The 26,371-nt window shown below is 38.4% G+C and overlaps 1 protein-coding gene across 1 annotated transcript in view; it reads right to left on the minus strand.

The window, feature by feature from the left end:
• LOC126249177 (esterase E4-like) overlaps positions 1-26,371 on the minus strand; it is a 280,540-nt gene that overhangs the window by 131,651 nt on the left and 122,518 nt on the right. Inside the window, exons 3-4 of the mRNA XM_049950835.1 lie at positions 12,588-12,719; positions 1,290-1,449 (exon numbers count right to left, since the gene is read on the minus strand). Of these exons, the coding sequence (XP_049806792.1) occupies positions 1,290-1,449; positions 12,588-12,719 (292 nt within the window). The remainder of the gene's footprint in view (positions 1-1,289; positions 1,450-12,587; positions 12,720-26,371) is intronic.

Raw genomic sequence — 26,371 nt, forward strand, 5'->3', positions numbered from 1 at the left:
TTTTGTGTAATTTAATTTTTGTTTTTATTTAATATTATTTTTCATGTTTGGGCCCTAATGGACCACAAAGTGTCCAAAAAAGGAAATTTTTGGAGTTTTAGCTTTCCTTTGTGGGAATATTACTTTCATGGGGATTTTTCTGCAACATTAAGTGTCCATTTGTGGAATTTATACCTAAAAATCCCTCTTTCTAGGATATCAAGTTGTGTTATTCCTGTTTCTGAAGACTTCTTTCACTGCACTGAACTATTTTATTGTTTCAGTTTTAGCTTTACTGCAACTTTCGTAGATTTCCACAATGTATCTAGTCAATCTACCTGGTTCCATTCTCTTAATATACTTGTAGTATTTTACCTTCATTTTTTTGTATCAAATACATGTTGGTATATTTTTCAGTTTACATGTCTGCTGTTAGCTTATATGTTTTTTAGCATAATTTGGACCTAATATTTTCTGATTACTTTTATTTCTCTCTTTTTGAATTATTTAGTGTTTCTACATGTTGTCTTTATGTTTTTTGAGGTCTCTCTCTTCCACAATCACATTTTACAAGTAATGTGGTCTTAAACTGTTTTTCTTAAAAGACAGCATAACTCTCACATTAGTTCTCTTTTTCTATTTAAAATGAGTGTTTCATTCCCATAAAGACACTCTGCTTGTCATATGATTCTTTTATGCACCTGTTCAAATGGCTCTAAGCACTATGGAACTTAAAATCTGAGGTCATCAGTCCCCTAGACTTAGAACTACTTAAACCTAACTAACCTAAGGACATCACACACATCCATGCCCGAGGCAGAATTAGAACCTGCAACCGTAGCAGCAAGACGGTTCCGGACTGAAGTGCCTAGAACCGCTCACCCACACCAGCCGGCTTTTATGCACATGTCTGTCAACAACTCAATGTTCCTGCTATTTGGTGAGTGCACTCTTACACTCCTAATTGTTTAAAGACATCTTTTGTAACTCTGAAGTTTGTTTCTATTTTGTGGTAATGAATTTTGTAACCATTCTATTGCAGACTTATCCCCTGCATGGGTTTGCCTAAATATTTGAACAAAGAAACTCTTGTCATATTTCCATATATAATTTTTAAAAATTTTGGATGCCAGATTGCTGATACTGTATACTTTTATTTCAAATTAAGGAGAGTAGTCTTTCATTTGCAAAACCTAAACATCATGTATAATTATGACAAATTCATGTTGGTCCTATCAAAGTTGCTTCAGTGTGGTAGTTACATGTAGGAAGTTGCATTTGCCTGAATAGATTTCAATGGTACAACTTACCCAGAGCTCCCAATCGATAGTTGAATGTGACAAGTACAATGTCCTGATCCATAAGGTATTGTGGTCCATGCAATGCGCTGTTCCCTGTGCCTCCATACCACCCTCCAGCATGGACCCAGACCATAACGGCTCTCTTAGGATTGGCATCTTGCATTGGTAACTGAAAGGATATAGTATGAAATTCAGACACGAAAGAATGTGATTTTCGTAATTCTGAAGTATTATGCAGTCCTTGTTAATTCCATCAAGGTCTTTCAGAGTTGCAACATTTCATATCTTTTTCTATGGTCTTCTGGAGCCTGTTGCTGGAGCCTCATTTTCTGAGGTTATCTGGCTGTGCTGTTTAACTTTATCTGAGCTCCATTTAAAGAAACCTTTCCCTCAGACTACAGCTGTAAACGTACACTGATGTTACAGAGTCATTTCTACAGCGTAATTTCAACAAAGTAAAATACTTTAGAAACAACTACTATCTAACAGATACCTGCCACTAACATGTGGTTTACATGACAACAGTGCACCCATGTTCCACAATGAAGTTCTTGCTGTTACTGTTTGAATAAGGTTGGTTTGATAAAATTCCATGAAACTGGTCAGTAACTTACAAGGTTTACACAAACCTGTTCAAATTGTTTAACATAATTACCATTCCTGTAATATATCTTTTTTAACAGGCCTACATAGAAAGCAGAACTTCAAGTTATTCAGTATGTAGTGTGGTGTATAAACAAATAACACCAGACAAAGAAAGAGTATTTGTCTAATTGGATGGGGTTTCTTCCTCTGCACAGAATGACCCCTTCCTGTGTAGTGTCTGAGAGCTGTCTCTTAATTGTATCTGTTGAGCATAGATAACTGTAATTTATGTGTATATAGTGTTGTAACATGTATGTATTGTGTGATGTTGAGAGAATGGAGTCGGTTAAACCCAGTGGCAGCATACAGCCTCCACCCAATGAATAGCACCAATAGAATCACCAAGCTTAATAACCCCATGTGGCAGATGAATTGCTATCAACAGTGTCACAAGACCTCATTCAATTGGTCGCTGCAGAGAGGTTTGGAATTTAATCCAGGATATTAGAGCAAAGTCTGGTAATCAGGAACTTGATGCCAAGAAACCACAGCAACTAACACTTTAACTAAGTAATAAACAGTACTTTGTGTTTAGTACTAAGTACATTTGTATGTTAATTATTTACTAGCAGGTGGAATATTGACATCTAAATACTGGCAATGATGACAGAGGAAGATGTAGGAAGAAAACTGAGAAACAGTTCTCGAAGAAAGTCACTGCAAAAAACTGTGTACTAACATTCTGACTAGATAATAACCTTTAAGGAGGCAGTCATGCCTTGAGGTAGTTGGGTCTCAGCACCTGTAGACAACAGTGGTCCTGTGTTTATGGGCTGTGTACGTATGAATATGTTTACTTTGTGAACATTTGATCAATATTTCACTGTAACATATACACTTGCTCAAGTTCATAATATGTAAATACACCAAAAAGTCAATAAACATATAGATTTAATAAATATAAGATGAGTAAATGATGGTCATCAGAGAACTGTTATGGTTATTGAAGGGAAGAGAGTAAATGTGAACTCTTGTTGGTGCGCATGTTTACTTTTCCAAGACTTCCCTTAGCATTGTTGTTTGTGCTTTATTTATATATTTATTTATCCATCCATAGACAATCAGGATTGTATGGCTGTTGTCAACATAAGTATATACAATAGGCACACAAATTTATAATTATCACAATCAGAATTCATGAATATTGTAACATAAAGATACATTGTTAAATCACTTAATAACACAGTTGATAATTTTTATAGATATCTATATATTTACATCATTCCAAGTAATCCTTGACAATATAAAAACACTTTATGAAGAAATATTTTTTTAGCGATTTCCTGAAGTTATCTATTTTGCTTAGGTCTTTGATCCATTTTGGAAGATTGTTGTACAATTTAATTCCATTATATAACATGCTATTTTGAGTTTTTGATTTGTTTTTCCTATAGAGGTGTAAGTGTTGTCTGTTTCTGGTTTCATGTGCATGTACTGGCATGTGCATGTGCATGTGCATGTGCATGTACTGTGCATGAACTGGTCAATGTGTTTTTTATGTATATTACTGTCTGCAAAATTTACTCACACGAAACTGTCAATATAGCCAAAGATTTGAATAACTCTGTGCAATGGGATCTATTGCTACTTTTCACAATGATTCATATGGCCCTTTTTTGCAACTTAAATATTGTTTGTCTGTTCCACTCTGTCGACCCCCAGAAGGATATGCCATAACTAATTACAGAAAGGGCATACACAAAATACGCAGTTCTAGTACATGAGCTACTAAATACTGAATTTATTATCCTAAGTGCACAGCATGCTGAAGCAAACACAGAAAGAGAGAAAAAATTTTTAGAGTACAGAAGCATATAATAAGAGTAATGAGTAGTGTAAATCCAAGAACATCATGTCGAAACCTATTCAAAAAATTGGGCATATTAACCACAGCTTCTCAGTATATTTATTCCTTAATGAAGTTTCTTGTAAATAATACATCTCTTTTTCTAACTAACTGCTTAGTACACAGTATCAATACTAGGAATAAGAACAATATACATAAAGATTTAAAATCATTTACTCTTGCCCAGAAAGGAGTCCAGCACTCAACAACGCATATTTTCAATAAGTTACCAGCAACCATTAAGAGTTTAGTTTCAGACAAGGCACAATTTAAACATAATTTAAAAGAATTTTTGGTGGCCAACTCCTTCTATTCCATCCATGAGTTTCTCAACAAGAGCAGTAGACGATTTTAATGAAAATTTATTATACCTTAATTTTTGAATATACTTGGTTGTAACAGCCAAGTAACTACCTACTGTGTGAATGATGGATGTATAGAAAGCAGATGTAAGTCTTAAGTCTGTAAATAGTGGAAGTTTAATTTTAAATATTGTACATAATCTAACTGTTCTTAATTGAGTATCGCTGAAATGAATAATTTACTTAAATTTTTGACAATACTTGGTTGTAATAGCCAAGAAACTAGCAAATGTCTGAATGATGGATTTAATGAAAGCAGATGTAAGTATTAAACCTGTAAATATTAAAAGTTTAAATTTAATTCATGTACATAATTTTACTGTTTATTGACTGAGGATCATTAAAATTAATGAAACTCAAGTTTTTCTAATCACATTTTTGTGATGTGTTTATTTGACATGTTCCACACCCAGGAGGATTTCCTCTTTTATGGGTCTATGGAATGAATAATTAATCTAATCTAAGCTATTCACTTTCCAAGTACCGCAGTGTGCTTGGACCAATTCAGTTGAGATTCGACATGCATGGCTAAAAATTTTGTTGATTGTACACATTCTGTGTGCTCATCATTAACTTTAAGCTTGGTACTGTTCAGTTTTCTGTTTAAGTGGAAACTAATACTTTTTTTTTTTTGGGTTAATTTGTTAGTCTCTATCCACTGGCACACATGCTTAAGTGTTTCCTCAGATTTTCCATTGAGTACACTTGGTGACTCATCTTTGATTAAGATGTTACTGACATCAGCAAACAGTGCTGATGTAGAAATTTCTTGGTAATGCTGATGCTGAATTTTTCTCAGATGGTACTGAGCATGTTGTACACTTATGCTCATAAATTAAGGATAATGCTGATGCATGGTGAAACAATGCTCTGGTGAGCAGTTTGTGGGTTTAAATCACCTTGGCATATGACCATGTGGTGCATTTGACCCGTGGTTGTCGCACGGTGGCACTGGCAGCAATCCACATATGTAAAGGTGTGTTGGTGCATGTCAGAGTACGGTGCAGCGAGTAAGTGTGCTGAGGTTTTCTGATGTACTAATGGTGACTATGTGTTGAAAATGGCTCAAAGAACACATATTTACCTTAGGGGTAGAATACTAGGGTGACTGGAGGTTGGTCAAACACATCAGGTTGTAACACGGGCCCTAAGTGTGCCACAAAGTGTGATCTCAAGATTATGGCAATGATTCCAGCAGACAAGAAATGTGTCCAGGCACTACAGTACGGGACGTCCACAGTGTACAACACCACAAGAACAACAATATTTCACCATCAGCGCCTGCAGATGACCACGGAGTGCTGCAGGTAGCCTTGCTAGGGACCTTACTGCAGCCACTGGAACTGTTGTCTCCACATAGTCTACAGATGACTGAACAGACATGGTTTATTCACCTGGAGACCTGCAAGGTGCATTCCACTGACCCCTGGTCACAGGAGAGCCTGTAAAGCCTGGTGTCAAGAACACAGTACACAGTCAATGGAACAGTGGTCCCAGGTTATGTTCACGGACAAGTCCAGGTATAGTCTGAACAGTGATTCTCGCCGGGTTTTCATCTGGCATGAACCAGGAGCAAGATACCAACCCCTTAATTTCCGTGAAAGAGACCTGTATGGAGATCGTGGTTTGATGGTGTGGGATGGGACTATGGTTGGTGCATGTACACCCCTGCATGTCTTTGACAGAGGAACTGTAACAGGTCAGGCATATCGGGACGTCATTTTGCACCAGTATATCCGCCTTTTCAGGGGTGCAGTCAATTCCACCTTCCTCCTGATGGATGATCACACACAGCCCCACCAAGCTGCCATCATGGAGGAGTACCTTGAAACAGAAGATATCGGGCGCAAGGAGTGGCCTGCCTGTTCTTCGGACCTAAATCCAACTTAGCACATCTGGGATACTCTCAGTCAACATATTGCTGCACATCTTCAAACCCCTGCAACACTTCAGGAGCTCCGACAGGCACTGGTTCAAGATTGGGAGGCTATACCCCAGCAGCTGCTCGACCACCTGATCCAGAGTATGCCAACCTGTTGTGTGGTCTGTGTGCGAGTGCATGATGATCATATCCCATATTGATGTCGGGGTACATGCACAGGAAACAGTGGCGTTTTGTAGCACATGTGTTTCGGGATGGTTTTCTCAACTTATCACCAGTACCGTGGACTTACAGATCTGTGTCATGTGTGTTCTCTATGTGCCTATGCTATTAGTGCCAGTTTTGTGTAGTGCCACGTTGTGTGGCACCACATTCTGCAATTATCCTTAAGTTAGTTAGTTACATGTTCCATTGATTAATATCATGGAAAACTGTTATGATGTGGAACATGTCATACGAACAAGAAATGCACACAGGAAACAAGTGTTTTTTTTCCATTACAGTGTTATACCTATATATTTCTATTATCTATCCCATTCCCTTAAATGGCACAAAATGCATATATTATATCTCCAGATTTATTTATTCATATTCAAGAATTCATTTATGAGCATGAGTGTAAATGATCACAGATCCTCCTTACAACCAATAGCCAGAACACTGCATCTTGTAGCTATTTCCTCAGTTGAAATCACTACATTGTTTTGTCAGGCTTTACAGCTTCCTACTGAAATGATGCCTGTAATTATGTTTTATACAAAATCACAGGGTGAAACAAAGTCAGAATCAAATATCAAATTACTCTTTTCTTTAGAATCGAAAGTGACAAAGTAACCACAATGATAAAGGAAACCAAAAATATGTTTTTATAATATCACAGAACATGGCCATGCACAGAATGAATATTCATCTCTGGTGTGATCACATTATGAGGACTAAAACAAGGCCCAAAACAACTCTTAATATAACAAGCTCACTCTTATCTACCCTCCCATTCTTCTTTGATTGAGATTGTTTTGAAGTGATTGACAGAGCTTTTCTATCTGATATAAATTTGTCTCTAGTTTAGCAGAACAAACACAACAATCTTCTGTCTCACTGCCTTCAACACATTCAAATAAGTAATAGTATTTAATGTATATGTGTTTGGAACATTTCTGATGCTCTGCATTTTTAATCACATGAACAGCACTTTGGTTGTTGACACATAGTCGCTTTAAAGTCCACAGCTCGTGGTCGTGCGATAGCGTTCTCACTTCCCGTGTTTGGAACATTTCTGATGCTCTGCATTTTTAATCACACAAACGCACTTTTGTTGTTGACACATAGTCTAGCTTTAAAGTCCACAGCTCGTGGTCGTGCGGTAGCGTTCTCGCTTCCCGCGCCCGGGTTCCCGGGTTCGATTCCCGGCGGGGTCAGGGATTTTCTCTGCCTCATGATGACTGGGTGCTGTGTGATCTCCTTAGGTTAGTTAGATTTAAGTAGTTCTAAGTTCTAGGGGACTGATGACCATAGATGTTAAGTCCGATAGTGCTCAGAGCCATTTGTCTAGCTTTAAAGTGATCAGTTAGTCCCTCAGAATTCTCTTTCACACAGTAGACTCACTTATATACAATTGTCTCGTGTTTGCGTGGTAATGATACCAGATCACAAGTTTTGTTCTTCTTAGGATACCATTTCCTCTTCCATTGCTTGCTTCCACTTTGATGACTGCTTTTTCAGAAGTTTGATACTGAAAGATAATGGCAGAACAGGTTATACTTTGATCTGAAAACAAGCAGATGCTCGCAGATTAGATCATTCTCTCAGATTCATTCTTTTACTTTCTTTTACTCATTCACTAGTAACATCCTATTCAGATTCCTGGTGAACATCTTCAGCAGCATGTTTTACCAGGAAAAATGTAGCATCTCTCTCTTCCTTGTTTAACCCATGGGTTTCTTCTTCAATATAAAAGACATTGCAAGAGATTACAACTTTCTGTGACTCTGTATTGTAGAGACAGTGATTGTTACTATATCCACCAAAGCAAATCATGATCAATTTCTTCAATTTACTATCGCATTTTGATCTAAATTGATCAGGAAAATGTACATATGCTGACAATCCAAACCCCTTCGTGTGTTATAAAGATGGAGGTTTTCCAAACCATTTTACATACAGCATCAATAGTACCCATATCCAGGGACAAGGTGTGCCATGGCCTACCCCTCACAGGGAAAGGAAAACTTATTATGCAGGTTTTTAATAGGGCGAGAATGGGAGCTTTTTTGTGGATACTTACGAGTCACCATTCATCATCCAAAATATTAAAAATACCTCATACCATCAGGTAGCCCTCCCTGCAAACTACTGTATGGGTATCCTTGCTTGGAATGATATTATTGTTTGCTTTACATAGTCATTGATTTAAGATAGGCACAGCATAATTTACTGCTATGCCTCATAATTTATGAAGACAACATAAGTGTGCATGAACAATGGACTTATTTTTTTGCTTAATTCTGCCATTCTGCTGTGTTGTATAGGACTTGTTTTCTCACATATTTTTCCATTTTGCTTGAAATGATCTTCAAAATCCTTATTTATGAGTTTGGTCCCATTGTCACTTCTCAGAACTTCGATTTTGTTTCCAATTTGTCTTTCAAAACGTCTTCAAAATTCCAAAAACACACAAAAAGGTCGTGCTTACTTTTAATGGACATATACAAACCTGTACAAAATGCAATCATCCTCAAAAACTATGTACAGATCTGCACCTCCAAGAGTTGGTTTTATGATCCAACCAATCAAATCGGCATAAATAAATTAGTCAGGAACTTTTGATATTGATTTCTAATCTGAATTAAACAATAATGACATGGTTCGCATCAAGATTTTCATCTTTCTTCATTTTTAAACCAGTAATTAAATTCATATCATATATATTCTTCAGGCCTTTAAAATGGATGAATCCATGTCTCTCATGCCAGATCATTGTGGAATTTGAGGAAGCAGAATTTGCCTGTAGTACTTTTGGAAGTGTAAACAATATCTGATTATACTGATTGTCCATCTCAATCCCTTATGCAACTAGAGCTAAACTGCAAACTCCATTCTCTTGCAATCAAAAATAACTTTCGTTCCTCTTTTTGTGACTGCAACCATGGAAAATAAATTTCTGAATAATGTGCTTTCCAAAGTCTGAGGTTGCTATTTTCTCTCAACTAATGACAAAACTCCAGTGGACCCAATGCCTTCAGTTTTAACAATCAAGCTGTCTCGAATTTGAACAAAGGAGTCATCAGGTCTGCTGTTGGAAATGTTTTGGGACTGGGTTGCAAAGTGATATTTCCAATTGATATTACTTGTGAAGGAAAGCAGGTCCTTCACCAAAGCAGCATGATCAAATTTGGGTTTAGAGCTGAAAATGAGACCCTCAGATAATACAGATAAGTCAGGAGGGGAGAGTGCTTTAGATGAGATATTAAGGACACTGTACTGTTGTGACTGTTTCTTGTAATTATGGGTTATTCTTTGTCTGGGAGGCAGTGGTGAAGCCGAATCTCATGCCACTTTCCTTGATGTTCATCTCGTCTCCACCAAAGTCCAGCTACACACTTCCATCCACATTAAACCTACCAATTAACAGCAGCACTTACATTTTGACAGTTTCCATCCTTTGCATGTCAAACATTCCCTCCCATACAGTCTTGGCATCCAAGGCAAATATTTTTGTTCAGATGCAGACTCTTTACAGCAATACACCACCATTCTCACCTCAGTCTTCACTGCACATAATTACCTCATCAACCTGGTTCAAAAGGAGATTTCCCAGGCCATCACATCAAATCCTGGTAACTGCTGATACCTACAAAAAGCAACTTCAGAGCACACCACTGGTGACTCAGTGTTATCCTGGTCTGGAATGTATTAATCAGCTACTTTTACAGGGCCATGACTTCCTAAAATCATGCCCTGAAATGAGATCCGTTCTGTCTGAGATTTTGACCACCACACCTAGAATAGCTGTTTGTTGCCCTTCCAATATCCACAATATTCTTGTCAGACACTATGCTCCTTGTGCACGCATCTCCCTACCCTATGTCTCCTACTCATGTGACCATCCCCACTGCAAGACTTGCCCTGTGCACCCTCCTGCCACCACCTATGGCAGCTCTCTAACTGACAAAACATATACTATGAAAGGAAGAGCCACATGTGAAACAACACATCATGTACCAGCCGTTATTTAAACACTGTTCGGCCTTTACATTGGCAAGACTACCACCAAATTATCAATTAGGATGAATGGGCATAGACAGAGGGTGTATACTGGCAACACACAACATCCTGTCGCAGAGCATGCTCTACAACATGACAATTGTGACATCGGCATCTGTTTCACCACACACACCATCTGTATTCTTCTGCCATACACCAGTTTCTCAGAATTCCGCAAGTGGGAACTAGCGCTACAACATGTCCTTGGTTCTCGCCACCCACCCGGCTTTAATTTATGTTAATTTCTTCTGTCTCAGCATATCTTCACAGTAACTACCCTTTTCTTTACTCCATTTTAGTTTTCTACATATTTCATTGTCTTACTTGTCTATTTTTCACCACCTCCCTCTGACCTCTGCTACATACAGTGCACTTAGCTTTTCACTCTTATTAACTCATGCATGATGTTTAAGCAGAAATCTCTGTCTTGCATATTAACCTGTCTTCCACATTTAAGCTCTCATGTTTTCAAATATCATCCGATGCAGTCCCCAACAAACAGTCCTTCCTTCTCATCCTGGCACAATATTACTTGCTCGATATAGCAAACACATCAGTTCTACTGCTTGAGGCATACTGAGCTGTCTACAACTCATACTAGATGAACGTATTTTATTTAGCAATTCCATTTTGTATAGTGTGCTAATGTGTGAAATATTCAACTCAAGGATCAGGCTTCTTTTTAAACAATTTTCCATATCATTTCTTTTCACATATATTTAAATTCCAAAGTACCACAGGAGAACTTACACGATGTTTTATATAAGATGAAGTAAGTTGTGGTAGTAAGGAAAATTCTGCTACTGCTTTACCAAAATATTCCTTTAGAGTGTGTGTGTGTGTGTGTGTGTGTGTGTGTGTGTGTGTGTGTGTTTTGTCTGGATCCATAAATTATAATGAATACTATCACCAACCCACCTTACTGTATAGAAGCACTGCCAGAACAGAAGCATATATTAAGTAAAAATTGTATGAGGCAAGGTATTAGCATAGTTAACATCAGAGTAATTTTGCAATATTTATAAATGATGACAATATAGGATGGTTTTCTGGATCATTGTTCATTGTAACAAGCCCCATGTGCTAAAGATTATTGTGATCTTCACTGGTATACACATCTTCCAAATATCTAATGTTCCAATATAATTCAGAAATATTGGCCTAGATATAAAGTCATTACTCCTTCGCAGACTGATTCATTCGTCAGCTCAGTTTGTGAATAGCGCAGTACCACAACTCTAAGCATTATAAGCACAGCCTTACCTGAAGCTGCCTGACAAAATGTGCAATGATACAGTACTTTATTCTATACCCTGTTGTAAAGGAAGAAAAACTGCCTTCAACTATCATTCAATGTAAATACAGAGAATTCCTCATAAATTCCAATTAATACTATTACTCAGCATCACCATCAACTTACAAAAACATTTGAGTACTACCAACAGTAACCATTACAACAACATATGAAGCATGAAATTTTTGTCTTGGTACTGTTATCATAATAATGAATTTTTTAGAAAGACTGGTCAGTAATTGTCTTTACGAGTTGCAGCTCCCAACTCTACTAATAAAAACACTTAAAACTGTAATTAGTGCTACTAGTTTACAGAACAATAGGTTATCTCCTCAGAAAAGAGAGAAGAATTGGTTCTGAGAGGTGGATATATATATTTAAAAAAAAAGGTGTGGGCCAGAGCTCACTTAGATCCTACAGTGAAAAAAGCCTATCTTTAACAAGGAAGAAGAGGGCAAAGATCTTCCTTCTCATAACAGATGGATCTCTGTTAATCTTCCCGAACCAGTATGTCCTTACATCTACATCTACAAGGATACCCTGCAAATCACATTTAAGTGCCTGGCAGAGGCACATCCCGAATGAGAATCTATTGTTCAAAATTAATGAAGTAACCTGCAGCAGGTGATTCTACCTCTTAATGTGTAACTTGACTTGCTCCACATCCCTGAAGGCTCTCTTTCACTATGGAATTTATAGCATATAATGTGTGACAGAATGAAAAAAATGAATGAATAGCTGGGACTATTCTTTTCCTATTTTAACTGCTGGTATCAGCAGTACTAAAAGTTGCATCTTCTAATGGTAACAACTGGTCCACCTTTCTGTCTCTTTGTGATTTTAATTTATTTTATGAATAGATTTCCCATTGTATATGATGAATTAGTGAAGCAAACATGGTGAAAGTTGAGTTAATATGTTGCATGGACATCACAGGCATGTACATCAATAACTCGTTACATATTTTATTACAGTTGCTTGGATTCTAAAAGAAATGCTGAAAAATGTGAATTACCTTTGTTGTATAAACATTTAAAAATAGGCAGTCTTCATCAGTTGGTATAATGTAGTTCTCTTCTTGTGGACAAGCAAAACCATCTGCTGTTGCATTCACTGTTCCTTCCCAAGGTCCTATAGGAACAGGAGGCTGTATGTGGGAGGAAGCATACTGAATTAAAATTTGTTTGCTATTGATGAACATTTTCTATAAATTGGTGACAATAGGACGGTAGAAGGATGTTTTGTTTTTTTATATGTGCATAAGATAATTAGATGAGTATTTTTCATTCAGCCCTGTTCCCGCAGCAATGCAGCAATATGTCAGTCAGTGCAGTACTACTGGATGGTTATAATTAAGGTGCAGCTGCTCAAAGAGTTCCAGAGAGGGCTGTAATTATTGAAGGTCAGCGAAACTAGGTACATATTCAAATGGATTAATAGGGAATCGATTTATGCTGAAAAAAAAAAATAGTTTTAATTTTGGCCATCAGGTGCAAATCTGGTACTGTGAATACAAGAAAGACATATAGAAACATTTTCATATGATATGGATTAGGAATGGGATGTAGACAGAAAAGGTCAAACAACTGAAAAAAGCATAATTATTAACTGGAGCTTGCACAATTTGTTTAATCTGAGCACCCGGGACATCGACAAGATGCTTTATAGTGCCAGATTTGTGCCTGCTAGCCAAAATTAGAACTAATTTTTTTCCAGCATGAATTGGTTACACATTAACACATTAGCATATTTACTTAGTTTTGCTATTATACAATAATTACAGCCCACAATGGACCTCCATGAGTAGCTGAACTTTAATTATAACCACCTGGTGATAGCCACCATACTTGATTAGCACAAACAATTATTTTACTAATTTTTCACATGCTTCTGAAAAGAAAACATTTTGTAGCTTTTACCTGCATACATCAGTCATAGGGCAATGCAAAAAATTTAGGTTGTAGACCTTAGAGCAAAGAATGGGCCACCTGCAATTGTTATCCAGGGGAATACAAGTCCTTGCAGACCACAAGCATTGTTAGTCAGTTGCATGACCATTCATTGTAGGGTTCCAGCAGTAATATCACTTATTAATTGTAGTGACATACATGTATTATGTGTGACAGAAAGATGGCCAGAATCATAAATAAAAAGTAGTGTTATCTTAAATTCCGAATGGGATACAAACCAGAAATCTATGAAGAACACCAATGGTGGGAGTATATTTATTGCCCTGAAAAATCAGCAATTTCTAATCAAATAAATAATAAGTCAAAGTGTAATATCACTTGAGTGAAGGTACACATGGAAGAAGAGATAAATATAGAAACTGGATAAATCTGTTGTTCACTCAAATCTAGTATCAGACTCAGGAAGTGCTTCACACGAAGCTTGGAAATTAGCACTTAGAAATTCAACCAAGGTTGCCATAGCAGTTGAGGAAAGTTGTAATTTACCCACTGTGGACCAGAAGTTGGACTCATTGATAATGTTACTCAGGAACAAAAAGTTTTGTGACAGTATACTAAAACTTTGAACAGTTGGTTAGACAACCCAACAACAGTGGAAATATATTAAATCTCATGCAAACAAACAGGCCAAAACTTTTGGATTCAGTGAATGCAGAGATAGGAATCAGTAACCACAAGGCTGTTACATCTTCACTGATGATTTCTGTCAAACAAAACCTTAAAAGAGTTACGAAGATACTCCCATTTACCAAGAGCGACCAGATATGGATTAAAACTAAAGTGAGTAATAAAGTGTTACACATCATTTAGGCAAATGACATTTTTACACTCCTTGTGTAGTACAAGGAAAGATGATCATGGCAGAATAATATTAAGGAGGGAGTAAGTCACAGAACATATACTGTGTGCAAGTGTTTGTTTTTGTATGTACACACATTAAACGGGAGGTGTGGAATACAAGAAAATGGCAAGAGGTGAGGATAAATAAATGGCTTCACTTACTGTGGGCTGGGCCTTTTACATTTTGGCATTGTGGATTGGTGGTGGCTTGACCATCAAAGGCCAATCACTCTACAAGAACGAAAATAAAAGACAAGATGATTTTGTGACAAATGAAATATATTGTAATCTGGATTTGTCATGTTGAGCCTTTGAGGTGTATATTGTATGTAAAGTTATGTTCTACTCAAATTCATGAGTCATGCTAATGATCTGTACACCCATACAAGGAAACATATGTTTGTAAAAGGAAAGTAGTGGACGTACTTTCTCATTGTGTGAGTAGAAGTTATTTTCTTTTGCTCCAGTAAGATACTGCAGAATGTGAAGAAGTCAAGCCTTTCCTCGGCTACACATGGGATTTCAGAGGCGCTGACTGGCAGGACTTGTATTTCAAGAGAATCAACTACAGCAACCAGATTAAGAGAAAAAGGGAAATACGTCACATATTCAGGTAGATAACTCAGGTACCAGCCCAATAGTAATTAGACAATAACGGAGTTATATAAAACATTCTTAGAATGCTTTCCACATCAATTCAGGGTAAAATCTTGAGCTTTTGACGCTTGTATCCATTGCCTTTGTCAGGAGCAACTGACTATCAAAACTTCTGAAGTGGTGGCCCTATATAGCCCAAAGATGGCTTCTGATTAGTAATAAAGTCATTCTGTTATGGATGGTGTCAGCTTCTGCACTGGTGGTGCCATCACTCCCACCAAAGTGTAAACATTGTGACAAATATACAAATATTTCTGTCTCTTCTCTTCATCAAGAGCTCACTTACTTGCACCGCTGAGATTATATCCAATGTCACAGTTGAAGATTTTCTCACTCATTCTTAATTCTACAGCCTCTTTAATTACAGAATCCCAGTATGTAGGAGCTTGGGACAAAACTTTTGTTTCAGCAAACAGTATTTTAGGTTTGTTTTCCAGCAACTGCAGATTTTTCCAGTTCCCAATTTTTAATATGTTGTTGACATTCTACATAGAGGTTGAAAACAGTGCAGATGGACTGGCTGATGTAATTGCTACCACACTCACATGTGATGTTATAAATCCCAGGGATCACGAGGCCAAGACCCTTAACAGGGTGTAGCATCTCCTTTATCTTCTTAGAAGGACAGAAAATATATCTGACACCTCATGCTCTCAGGACTCTGCCTATTTTGCTGGATGTAGCACCACAGAAGGAAAGGAATGCAATCAGAGGCTGATCACATGAATGTTAAACATTTTCAAATTTCTTTTACTTGGAGAATGCAGATGTCATATTGCCTGTCCCATAGCTATTCTTTCTGAACACGTACTTCAGAAGGTTAATTTCAGAATCCAAGTGATCCTCATCAGAAACAGTTTTTTCTCTGTGTACCAGTGTATTTAGTACCAGTGTATTTAAAGCTGCTCTCTTCTGGCTGTATGGTGAAAACTCTGGGCATTAAGATATAAATCACATGCATCAGCCTGTGGTACACTGAGCGGCTGAGAAACCATTCATCTTTCATTGTAGCATAACATCTAAAAATGACAGTCTTCTCTCTTTCTCTGACTCAATTGTTAACTGGATATTTGGGTGTATACTGTTCATATTTTCAGAGTTTCTATGCTGTGTAGCTATACCATAAATATATCGTCACCATAATGATAAAATGAAGACAGATGAAGGGGAGGCAAATTTAATGCACATTCCTCAAAATGTTCCATAAAAAATTTGGTTATTGCTGGAGACAACAGCTATGAGTTCTCCATTGTCTCCAGCAATATCCAACTTTTTTGTAGAACATTTTGAGGAAAGTGCATTAAATTTCAATATCCTTTGTCCATCTTCATTTTATCATTATGTTGATGATGTGTTTGTGGTCTGGCCACATGATGTAAAAATCCTGGAGCATTACCATGAACATATGAACAGTATGCACCCAAGCATACAGTTGGCCATTAAGACAGAAAAAGAGAGAAGACTGCCATTTTTTGATGTTTTCGTACAACAATAGTCGGATAGATATCTCAACCACTCAGTGTGCCCCACTCCAATGCACACTGATTTATATCTTAGTGCTCAGAGTACAGTTCAGAAGAGAGTAGCTTTAAATACACTGGTACACAGAGCGAAAACTGTTTCTGATGAGGATCACTTGGATTCTGAAATTAACCATCTGTAGTGAATGTTCTGAAAGAATAGCTATGGGACAGGCAATATGACATCTGCATTCTACAAGAAAAGGAAATTTGAAAATGTTTAACATTCACGTGATCAGCCTCTGATTGCATTCCTTTCCTTCTGTGGCACTACATCCAGCAAAATAGGCAGAGTCCTGAGAAGATGTGGTGTCACATCTGTTTTCCAACCTGCTAAGAAGATGAAGGAGATGCTACGTCCTGTTAAGAACATTCTTGGCCTAAGGATTCCTGGGATTTACATCATCCCTTGTGAGTGCTGTAGCAATTGATCAGTCCACCTGCACTGTTTCCAACCACTGTGCAAACATCAATGACATACCAAAAATCAAGAACTGAAGAAATTTGCAGTTGCTGAACACAACTTCACACACAAACATAAAATACTGTTTGATTGTCCCAGGTTCCTACATACTGGGATTCTGCAATTAAAGAGGCTGTAGAAATAAGAATGTGTGAGAAAATCTTCAATTGTGGCAGTGGATATAACCCTAGCAGTACATGGAAGTGAGATCTTGATGCAAGGAAGACACAGAGGTATTTGTCACAATGTTTATGCTATGGCAGGATTGATAGCACAAACAGCGCAGATTTTGACAACATCTGCAACAGATTGATGTTACTACCGGCCAATCAGGAGCCGTCTTTGGGATGTATAAGGCCACCACAGCATCATTTTTGACAGTCAGTTGTTCCTGACAAAGACAATGCATATAATAATCGAAAGCTCAAGGTTTTACCTTGAACTGAAGGAGCAAGAAGTCTGAGAATGTTTTATACAACAGTGCTGTCATGAAAGACTACATTCTCAAATAACAAAGTAGTCATGCATTCCCTGTAATGTTGCAAAGATTCAACTACAGTATTCTCCTGGTACTCAAAGGAAGTATAAAGAGTGAGTGCCAGCATACTGGGTCAGAGTGAAACCATGAGGTAGCTACCTTTCTATTTACATGACAGCCAGGTAGATCCTTAAACTGTTCATTGCAGCACTTACTGAGTTTGATAGTGTCATAGACTATTTATGTTTAGTACATCATGCAGATGATACATCATATCTCTTATTAATATCATATTACATTCAAAATCACTCAGAAGTGTTCCTTTAAAATCTGTAATCCAATTTAGAAATTCACAATCTTCCTTGACAGAATTTTTAATGAACTTTATATTTCTGTCCTTTTTACCAGTGGTTCCTTATGTTATGTTTCTAAGATTTTTTTCCTTGAAGTATCAGTAACCAATCAAACTTCTTAATTTTTGTTTTACTTTTATCAATTTTGTTTTCTTCTGTTTAACAGTAAATGTCCTGCTACACAAATTCTATGTTAATAATACAGGCAAAACTTACAATGATTAGTCAGAACACTATGGCGACTGACCTACTGTCGATACAAACCCATCAACATGATAGCAGCATCAGCTGGTGAGGAATGTCTGCTTGTCAGACATACACATGATGGATGTAGTATCAGTGAGCATGCTGTCGAGTGCAGAATGGGTAAGGTGCATGTTCCACCTGAGTTTGACCAAGGGCAGATTGTGATGGCACAGAGGCTCAGCACAAGTATTTCAATAGCTACATGACTTGTGTGTTCAAGGAGTGCTGTGGTGGGTGTATCAAAACATGGCAAAAGCAAGGTGAAACCACGTCCAGACTTTGTTCGATGGAAACTCCTCATTACTGATGTCGGATATTGTAGGCTGGGCAAACTGGTGAAACAGAACACACAGTGCACAGAATACTCCACAGTATCACTAAAACACAAAATTTAGTGTGAGCATGGTGATTAGTTACACAAAATATTGCCAGAGAGAAATGCATCCACATGACTAGATATTAATGAAAGATTACTTGGAAAGTTGTGCATGAAGTGGGCCAGAGAAAGTAATCAGCCCAGTGTGTCTGGTGACATAGATGACCTCCACCTCTCAGCCAATATCTGTGCCAGTGCATTACTCAGCTGTGGAGCACTGCTGTAAAGTATTGATAACTTGCTATCAAAAGACCAATGACATGGTAGTAATCTTTTGGACAAAAAATGTTGGAAATGCTCCTGTTCAGGCAAGATTGATGTAGAAGATCAAATAACACATTTATTTTATTTTATAAAAGTGTGTAAATAAATTTACATTTATTGTAGGTCCAAAATATTTTTTTATAAACTTACATATTTACTGGAAGAACACATGGAGGAGAATTACAAAGGAGGCAGTCCAGGTAGAACACTTTAATTTTTCATAAACATATTCCAGCAGCACTTACAGTCTTGTTTTCTCCATAACCAAACAATAGAAAAATTGAAGATAAGTAAGGCCAAAAGGTTGATAACACCTGGGATTAAAATATCTTGTGCAAGGAAGGGAGAGCTCTTCATAATTTGGAGGACAACCTGTACCCAAGAGTTGTACAGACACTCCCTTTTATATTACAAAAATTAAATATCTGCATTATATTCAAAAAATAAAATACTGAAAGAATAAAACCAAAACAATTTAGAACATTATTAATCAAAAAAGAATCAAAAATTTGTGATTCAAATGAAATTGAGCTCCCAGAAAATAGCTATGGCAGAAATAATGACACATTCAAATCATTAACCACCTGATCCAATGATAGCTTTCTCCCTTCAGCAGCAAATATGGCACCCACCAATAGATAATCAAATACAGATGCATTAAATTTACTTTTGCAGACACTGCATGTATCACAAATTGACATTAGCTTCAAAAATAAAACTCCTAAAGAGACCGCAAAATACATAAGGTCACTAAAAAATAATAATTCTGCTGGTTATGATGGAGTTCCTAGTAGAACATTACATTTTGGGAGCATTAATCTTCAGGTAAATTTGTAATCAACCAATGACTCACACAGAGCATATTTATTAATATGCTGTAGTAACATGCATCTGCAAAACTATAGATGTACAAACCACTGTTTAAGGTGGCACAGCAGAAGAACATTTAGCTTATTGGCTGATAAAAGGAGAACTGGCATAGTCAGTACCACAGTGGCATATTCTATTTGCATGTTGCGTAAATTTACTGCTTTGTTTATTCATTTTATTATTCATACAAGAACTTTATTCTCACTTTTATTTCATGTTTATGCAACTTTCAGCTAATTATTCCACCTTATTATGCAAATCAGTAGTTTCAAGAACATTCTACTAACTGGTCAACATGGCAGTAGTTATGGAATTGAACCTTAATGTTTTCGCACACCAACAGAACACACTTATAAACAAAACACCAAAATTATGATAGTAATAAAGCATTCAAAATAATTCAGCTATAATTAAAACATTAATTGAAAATATTGTTAAGATATGTAACATAATATAGTTTCAAATAAAATTATGTTAGTGAAAAATAATGTCCAAAAGCATGGAAACGAATCAAACTTGAATCACAATAATCTTGAAGTGTCCCACTCTCAAAGAAAACATGAACCTAATATTGTATGCAAAAACAGATTCAGTGTGCTAGCAGAAACAACAAACATACTACAAAGTGATGCAAATATTCAACCAAAAGTTTCAAAACTGAAGACAACAAACAACAGTCAACATGTAAAACAAGAACTGGCATTATTTATCTGATTGCTGATAGTCATGGGAAAGGATTGGCAGAAATTATGAATGAAAAAATAATAAATCAAAGTGTTGTTGGATTCGTGAAACCAGGTGCTCCGCTATGAGAAGTTACACGATACATTGACAGATACATCAACCAAGGAAGTTGTAACTCTTGCATTATTATAGCTGGAGCAAATGATGTCTACAAAAACGAGGTAAAGTTTGCCTTGAGATCTTTAAGGGAAGCACTGGTAAAGGTTACAGACGTGAAAGTGTTGATAACAAGCATACCTATGAGACATGATCCCATGAAAACATAGTGTGTGAACGCAGAAATTGAAGCAACTAACCGAAAGTTCGAAAAAATTTGTAAGTTTTTCAGCAATACCACATATATTAATACAGACAGCCAAAAAAGATAACACTTCACTACCCATGGAATGCATAGAAACATGAAAGGCAAAGAAGCACTATGTGATGTAATACTGAAACAATTCAATCAAAATCGGCCTGGCTTAATGTGACCTACAATTAGAGCAGCAGCAACGGAATTGTCAGCTTCAACTGAGGAACCAGATACTCCAATGATTAAAGACAAAGCTGAAGAAACAAGAAGAGGATTTCCAACAAGTTTAGCTACAGTGCCCAACTTAAAACTTCAAAAATCACATGTGAAACGCCAACTCACTATGAATCAACCTGCACCACTTGTAAAAGGAAAGAACCACAACATTTTTTATGGTAAGTGGTTCTAGAGAAATGTTACATCAATCGTATAAAACATCATTCTGAAAAGAAAACTTCAACAGTAAAAGTGAAGGGGGCTATTCAAGGGAAGATGTGTTGGTAACTATAAGTGAGTGTAAGTCTTCATTCCTAATGCACTGGAACATAAACGGCCTAAATGCAACATATCCTCATGATAAAACAACAAAAATTGATGAGCTGCAAATTATTCGTTCAAAGAAATATCAAAGTCGTTTTCCTAAATGAACACTGGCTCATGAAAAATTCAATCACAGTTTAAAATAAGTTAGAAAACTTTAGTATAACTAGTTGTTTTTGTAGGCAAAACAGTAGTTGTGGAGGCTGTATATTGATTAACAATTCAATGGAATATAAAGAAAGAGACGATTTTAAATTTCTAAATGAAGAGCTTGTATTTGAAAGTTGATGTGAAGAGCTAGAACAACAGGATATCATAATCATCTCTATATACAGAATTCCAGGTAGCTTGTATTTGAAAGTTGATGTGTAGAGTTAGAACAACAGGATATCATAATCATCTCTATATACAGAATTCCAGGTAGTGATGTAAATACAGTATTCTTAGATAAATTCCAGTGTCTCCTACAAAAACTCACTAAAGAAAATAGGGAAAAAAATTGTAATTGCTGCTGATTTTAACATAGATACAGTAAGCAAAACAAGCATGTCAACTAAGTTTATTGACGTAATTCAAGAATTTGGATTTAGACTAAATTTCACTGACTTCACCAGAGTAAATGAGCAAATAGCAACATGCATAGACAATATTTTAACAAATTATACATTTGAGGACACTGCCAAATTCTCTTTAAACCTAGGGATCTCCGATCACTATGGTCTGCTTATAGAATTAAACTTACAAAAAATAAATAGCAAAAAAAAAGGGAGGAGATGCTTCATGAAAAGACAGTTCAGCGAAGAAAACATAAACTTGTTCTGTTAGAGATTAAATAAGGTAGACTGGTCATTACAACAAGAAAACTAATGTTCAAAAAATTCTGATCAGTTTTTAAACTGCTTTTTACATGTCTTCAATGAAACATTTCCACACATAGCCTGCCCAAGAAGGATAACAAATAAACTAAAGTGGATTATCACTGGCATAAAAATATCTAGTAATAGAAAGAGAGAACTACATGATGAGCTGAAATCAAATAAGAGTCCTGAGTCCATAAACTATGTTAAAGCATATAAAAAACTGTGACTACGAAGGCTTTCCCGGCGTAATAATTTATAAAATTCTTCTCGGGTATGCAGCCGGATCATGACGTCTTCAAGACACAATATTTCTGCGGTCCAACTGTCCGCCATCATCAGGTGAGAGCGCTGGTGCACAATCTCGCCGGAACTGACTTCCCAGCGCAAGCGGCAGCCCATATATAGGCCGCAGAAGGCCCACAACGCGTGCGCGAAAAGGTGCCGTAGCTGCCCTCTAGTGCAGTAAACATGCCGCGCCGCCGGTGGTGGAAAGAGGCGAAATCGAGATATCGCTGTCAAAAATAAAAGAAAATTAAAAAAATTTTTCTATTCCGACGATTGAGACGCAGACCGTTGTTTTTTAATGTCGGATAACACCGGGTCCCAAGTCTTACTTAAAAGATAGCCCTTGTCCCTATTAATAAGATTGTCAGATAAACGAATCTCTATTGATTCTTTTAAAATACAGTCCCAATATCGAGATGCAGGGGCAACCATTTGTGTCGCATCATATTGCATTCTGTGTCCCTGGGTGAGACAGTGCTCCGCCACTGCGGATTTCTCGGGTTGAAGCAGCCGTGTGTGCCGCTGATGCTCAACACATCGGTCCTGAATGGTCCGGATCGTCTGACCAATGTAAGCCTTCCCACAGTGGCAAGGGATCTTGTATACACCGGGCTTCCTCAACCCCAGGTCATCCTTCACAGAGCCAAGAAACGCTCTAAGCTTGGCCGGCGGACGAAAAATACTTTTGATGTCATATCTTTTTAGAATTCTTCCTATCTTCGAGGAAATGCTCCCAGCAAAAGGCAGAAAAGCCACCGATTTGCAGGTATCTTCTGGTGGTTCAGGCGATGGTCCAAACTGGAAAGCACGACGGATCTGTTTATCTGTATAGCCATTCTGCTTGAACACAACCTTAAGGTGGTCCAATTCTTGTGGCAAGCTTTCTCCATCTGAAATGGCATAGGCTCTTCTCGCCAACGTTCGCAGGACCCCTGTACGCTGGAACGATGGATGACAGCTAGAAGCATGCAGGTAACGGTCCGTGTGCGTAGGCTTTCGATAAACACTGTGTCCCAGTGTCCCATCATCCTTTCTGTACACCAGAACATCCAGAAACGGAAGCTTTCCATCACTTTCCACCTCCATGGTAAACTTGATGCTAGGATGCAGGGAATTAAAATGATCTAGGAGGCGGTCAAGAGCCTCTCTCCCATGAGGCCACACCATAAACGTGTCGTCAACGTACCTCCAAAAACAGGTTGGTTTTAAGGACGCCGTCTTCAGCGCCATGTCCTCCAAATCTTCCATAAAAAGGTTGGCGACTATTGGGGACAGTGGGCTCCCCATAGCCACTCCGTCAGTCTGTTCAAAATATTTGTCATTGAATAAAAAGTACGTTGACGTCAGCACGTGGCGACAAAGCCTGGTTGTGTCCTCATCCAGTTTCTCACCAATTAATTGCAAGGATTCTTCCAGAGGAACCCGGGTAAAAAGCGACACGACATCAAAGCTCACAAGCAAATCGCAGGGACTAAGAGACAAGGACTTCAATCTCTGAATAAACACCATAGAATTGGGAATGTGATGTTCGCATTTACCGACGTGAGGGCCAAGAACAGATGCTAAATACTTGGCTAGATTGTAGGTAGGAGCACCCAAGTTACTCACGATCGGACGAAGCGGGACCCCTTTCTTATGAATCTTGGGTAGGCCGTATAGTCTCGGTGGCACGGCAGCACCAGGACGAAGTTTTTTGAGAACGTCGTCAGGTAAAGAACTCTTCTTCAACAGTGAAAGCGTCTTACGTTTTATCCGTTCAGTTGGGTCGTCCTGCAATGTTCTGTATGCTGAGTCCTCAAGTAAGAGATCCATCTTTCCCAGATAGTCATCACGTGACAGAAGAACCGTTGCGTTGCCTTTGTCGGCTGGTAGAACTATCAGATCCTCGTCTTCTCTAATGGATCGGACGGCTGCCCTTTCGAGAGAGGAGATGTTACTCCGTGGAGGCGGCGCCCGCCGCAATGTATGTGAGACCTCTTGCCTAATCTCTTCAGCTTGGCCCTCCGAAAGGTTGGACACTGCTTGTTCGACTGCACAGATGAATTCGGTGATAGGCACATTCCTCGGTGTAGGGGCAAAATTCAGGCCTTTCTCCAACACTGACAGTGTAGCGTCGTCCAGTTTTTTACTCGTGAGGTTAATCACTGTCCGTCGACGGGTGTCGTCATCAGATATCATAGGTTGAGAACAAAGCCGTTGAAACTTAGAAGACTGTTTCCTGACGGAGCTCCTATGCGTCCAATCTGATAGTGCCCAAGAAGAACTATCCACCCATTCCCAGGATGCATCCGACAGCAGCGACGATAACTCCAAGTGCACGAAAAGTAAATCCTTGGATATGAGATCCAGTTGTCTTCGAGTGAAGCGAATACGCTCCTTGACTAAGGCGAAACTGGCACGCTTCTTGATGTTGTTGGCCGTTTTCGTATCAATAAAATGCACAAATCTGGCAAACTTAGGTATCACTCTTCCATCGCGGCATCTCAGCAAAAAGGCGAGGGCACTCAGCAACTTGCCCTTCTTCTTACGAAGTTTATCAAACTTCTTCACGAGTTCCACCATCTCCTCCCCGTAGAGGCTTCTGATGTGACTACGAAGGCTTTCCCGGCGTAATAATTTATAAAATTCTTCTCGGGTATGCAGCCGGATCATGACGTCTTCAAGACACAATATTTCTGCGGTCCAACTGTCCGCCATCATCAGGTGAGAGCGCTGGTGCACAATCTCGCCGGAACTGACTTCCCAGCGCAAGCGGCAGCCCATATATAGGCCGCAGAAGGCCCACAACGCGTGCGCGAAAAGGTGCCGTAGCTGCCCTCTAGTGCAGTAAACATGCCGCGCCGCCGGTGGTGGAAAGAGGCGAAATCGAGATATCGCTGTCAAAAATAAAAGAAAATTAAAAAAAAAATTTTCTATTCCGACGATTGAGACGCAGACCGTTGTTTTTTAATGTCGGATAACACCGGGTCCCAAGTCTTACTTAAAAGATAGCCCTTGTCCCTATTAATAAGATTGTCAGATAAACGAATCTCTATTGATTCTTTTAAAATACAGTCCCAATATCGAGATGCAGGGGCAACCATTTGTGTCGCATCATATTGCATTCTGTGTCCCTGGGTGAGACAGTGCTCCGCCACTGCGGATTTCTCGGGTTGAAGCAGCCGTGTGTGCCGCTGATGCTCAACACATCGGTCCTGAATGGTCCGGATCGTCTGACCAATGTAAGCCTTCCCACAGTGGCAAGGGATCTTGTATACACCGGGCTTCCTCAACCCCAGGTCATCCTTCACAGAGCCAAGAAACGCTCTAAGCTTGGCCGGCGGACGAAAAATACTTTTGATGTCATATCTTTTTAGAATTCTTCCTATCTTCGAGGAAATGCTCCCAGCAAAAGGCAGAAAAGCCACCGATTTGCAGGTATCTTCTGGTGGTTCAGGCGATGGTCCAAACTGGAAAGCACGACGGATCTGTTTATCTGTATAGCCATTCTGCTTGAACACAACCTTAAGGTGGTCCAATTCTTGTGGCAAGCTTTCTCCATCTGAAATGGCATAGGCTCTTCTCGCCAACGTTCGCAGGACCCCTGTACGCTGGAACGATGGATGACAGCTAGAAGCATGCAGGTAACGGTCCGTGTGCGTAGGCTTTCGATAAACACTGTGTCCCAGTGTCCCATCATCCTTTCTATACACCAGAACATCCAGAAACGGAAGCTTTCCATCACTTTCCACCTCCATGGTAAACTTGATGCTAGGATGCAGGGAATTAAAATGATCTAGGAGGCGGTCAAGAGCCTCTCTCCCATGAGGCCACACCATAAACGTGTCGTCAACGTACCTCCAAAAACAGGTTGGTTTTAAGGACGCCGTCTTCAGCGCCATGTCCTCCAAATCTTCCATAAAAAGGTTGGCGACTATTGGGGACAGTGGGCTCCCCATAGCCACTCCGTCAGTCTGTTCAAAATATTTGTCATTGAATAAAAAGTACGTTGACGTCAGCACGTGGCGACAAAGCCTGGTTGTGTCCTCATCCAGTTTCTCA

This window comes from Schistocerca nitens, chromosome 1 (assembly GCF_023898315.1).
Source record: "Schistocerca nitens isolate TAMUIC-IGC-003100 chromosome 1, iqSchNite1.1, whole genome shotgun sequence".
Classification (NCBI taxonomy): Eukaryota; Metazoa; Arthropoda; class Insecta; order Orthoptera; family Acrididae; genus Schistocerca; species Schistocerca nitens.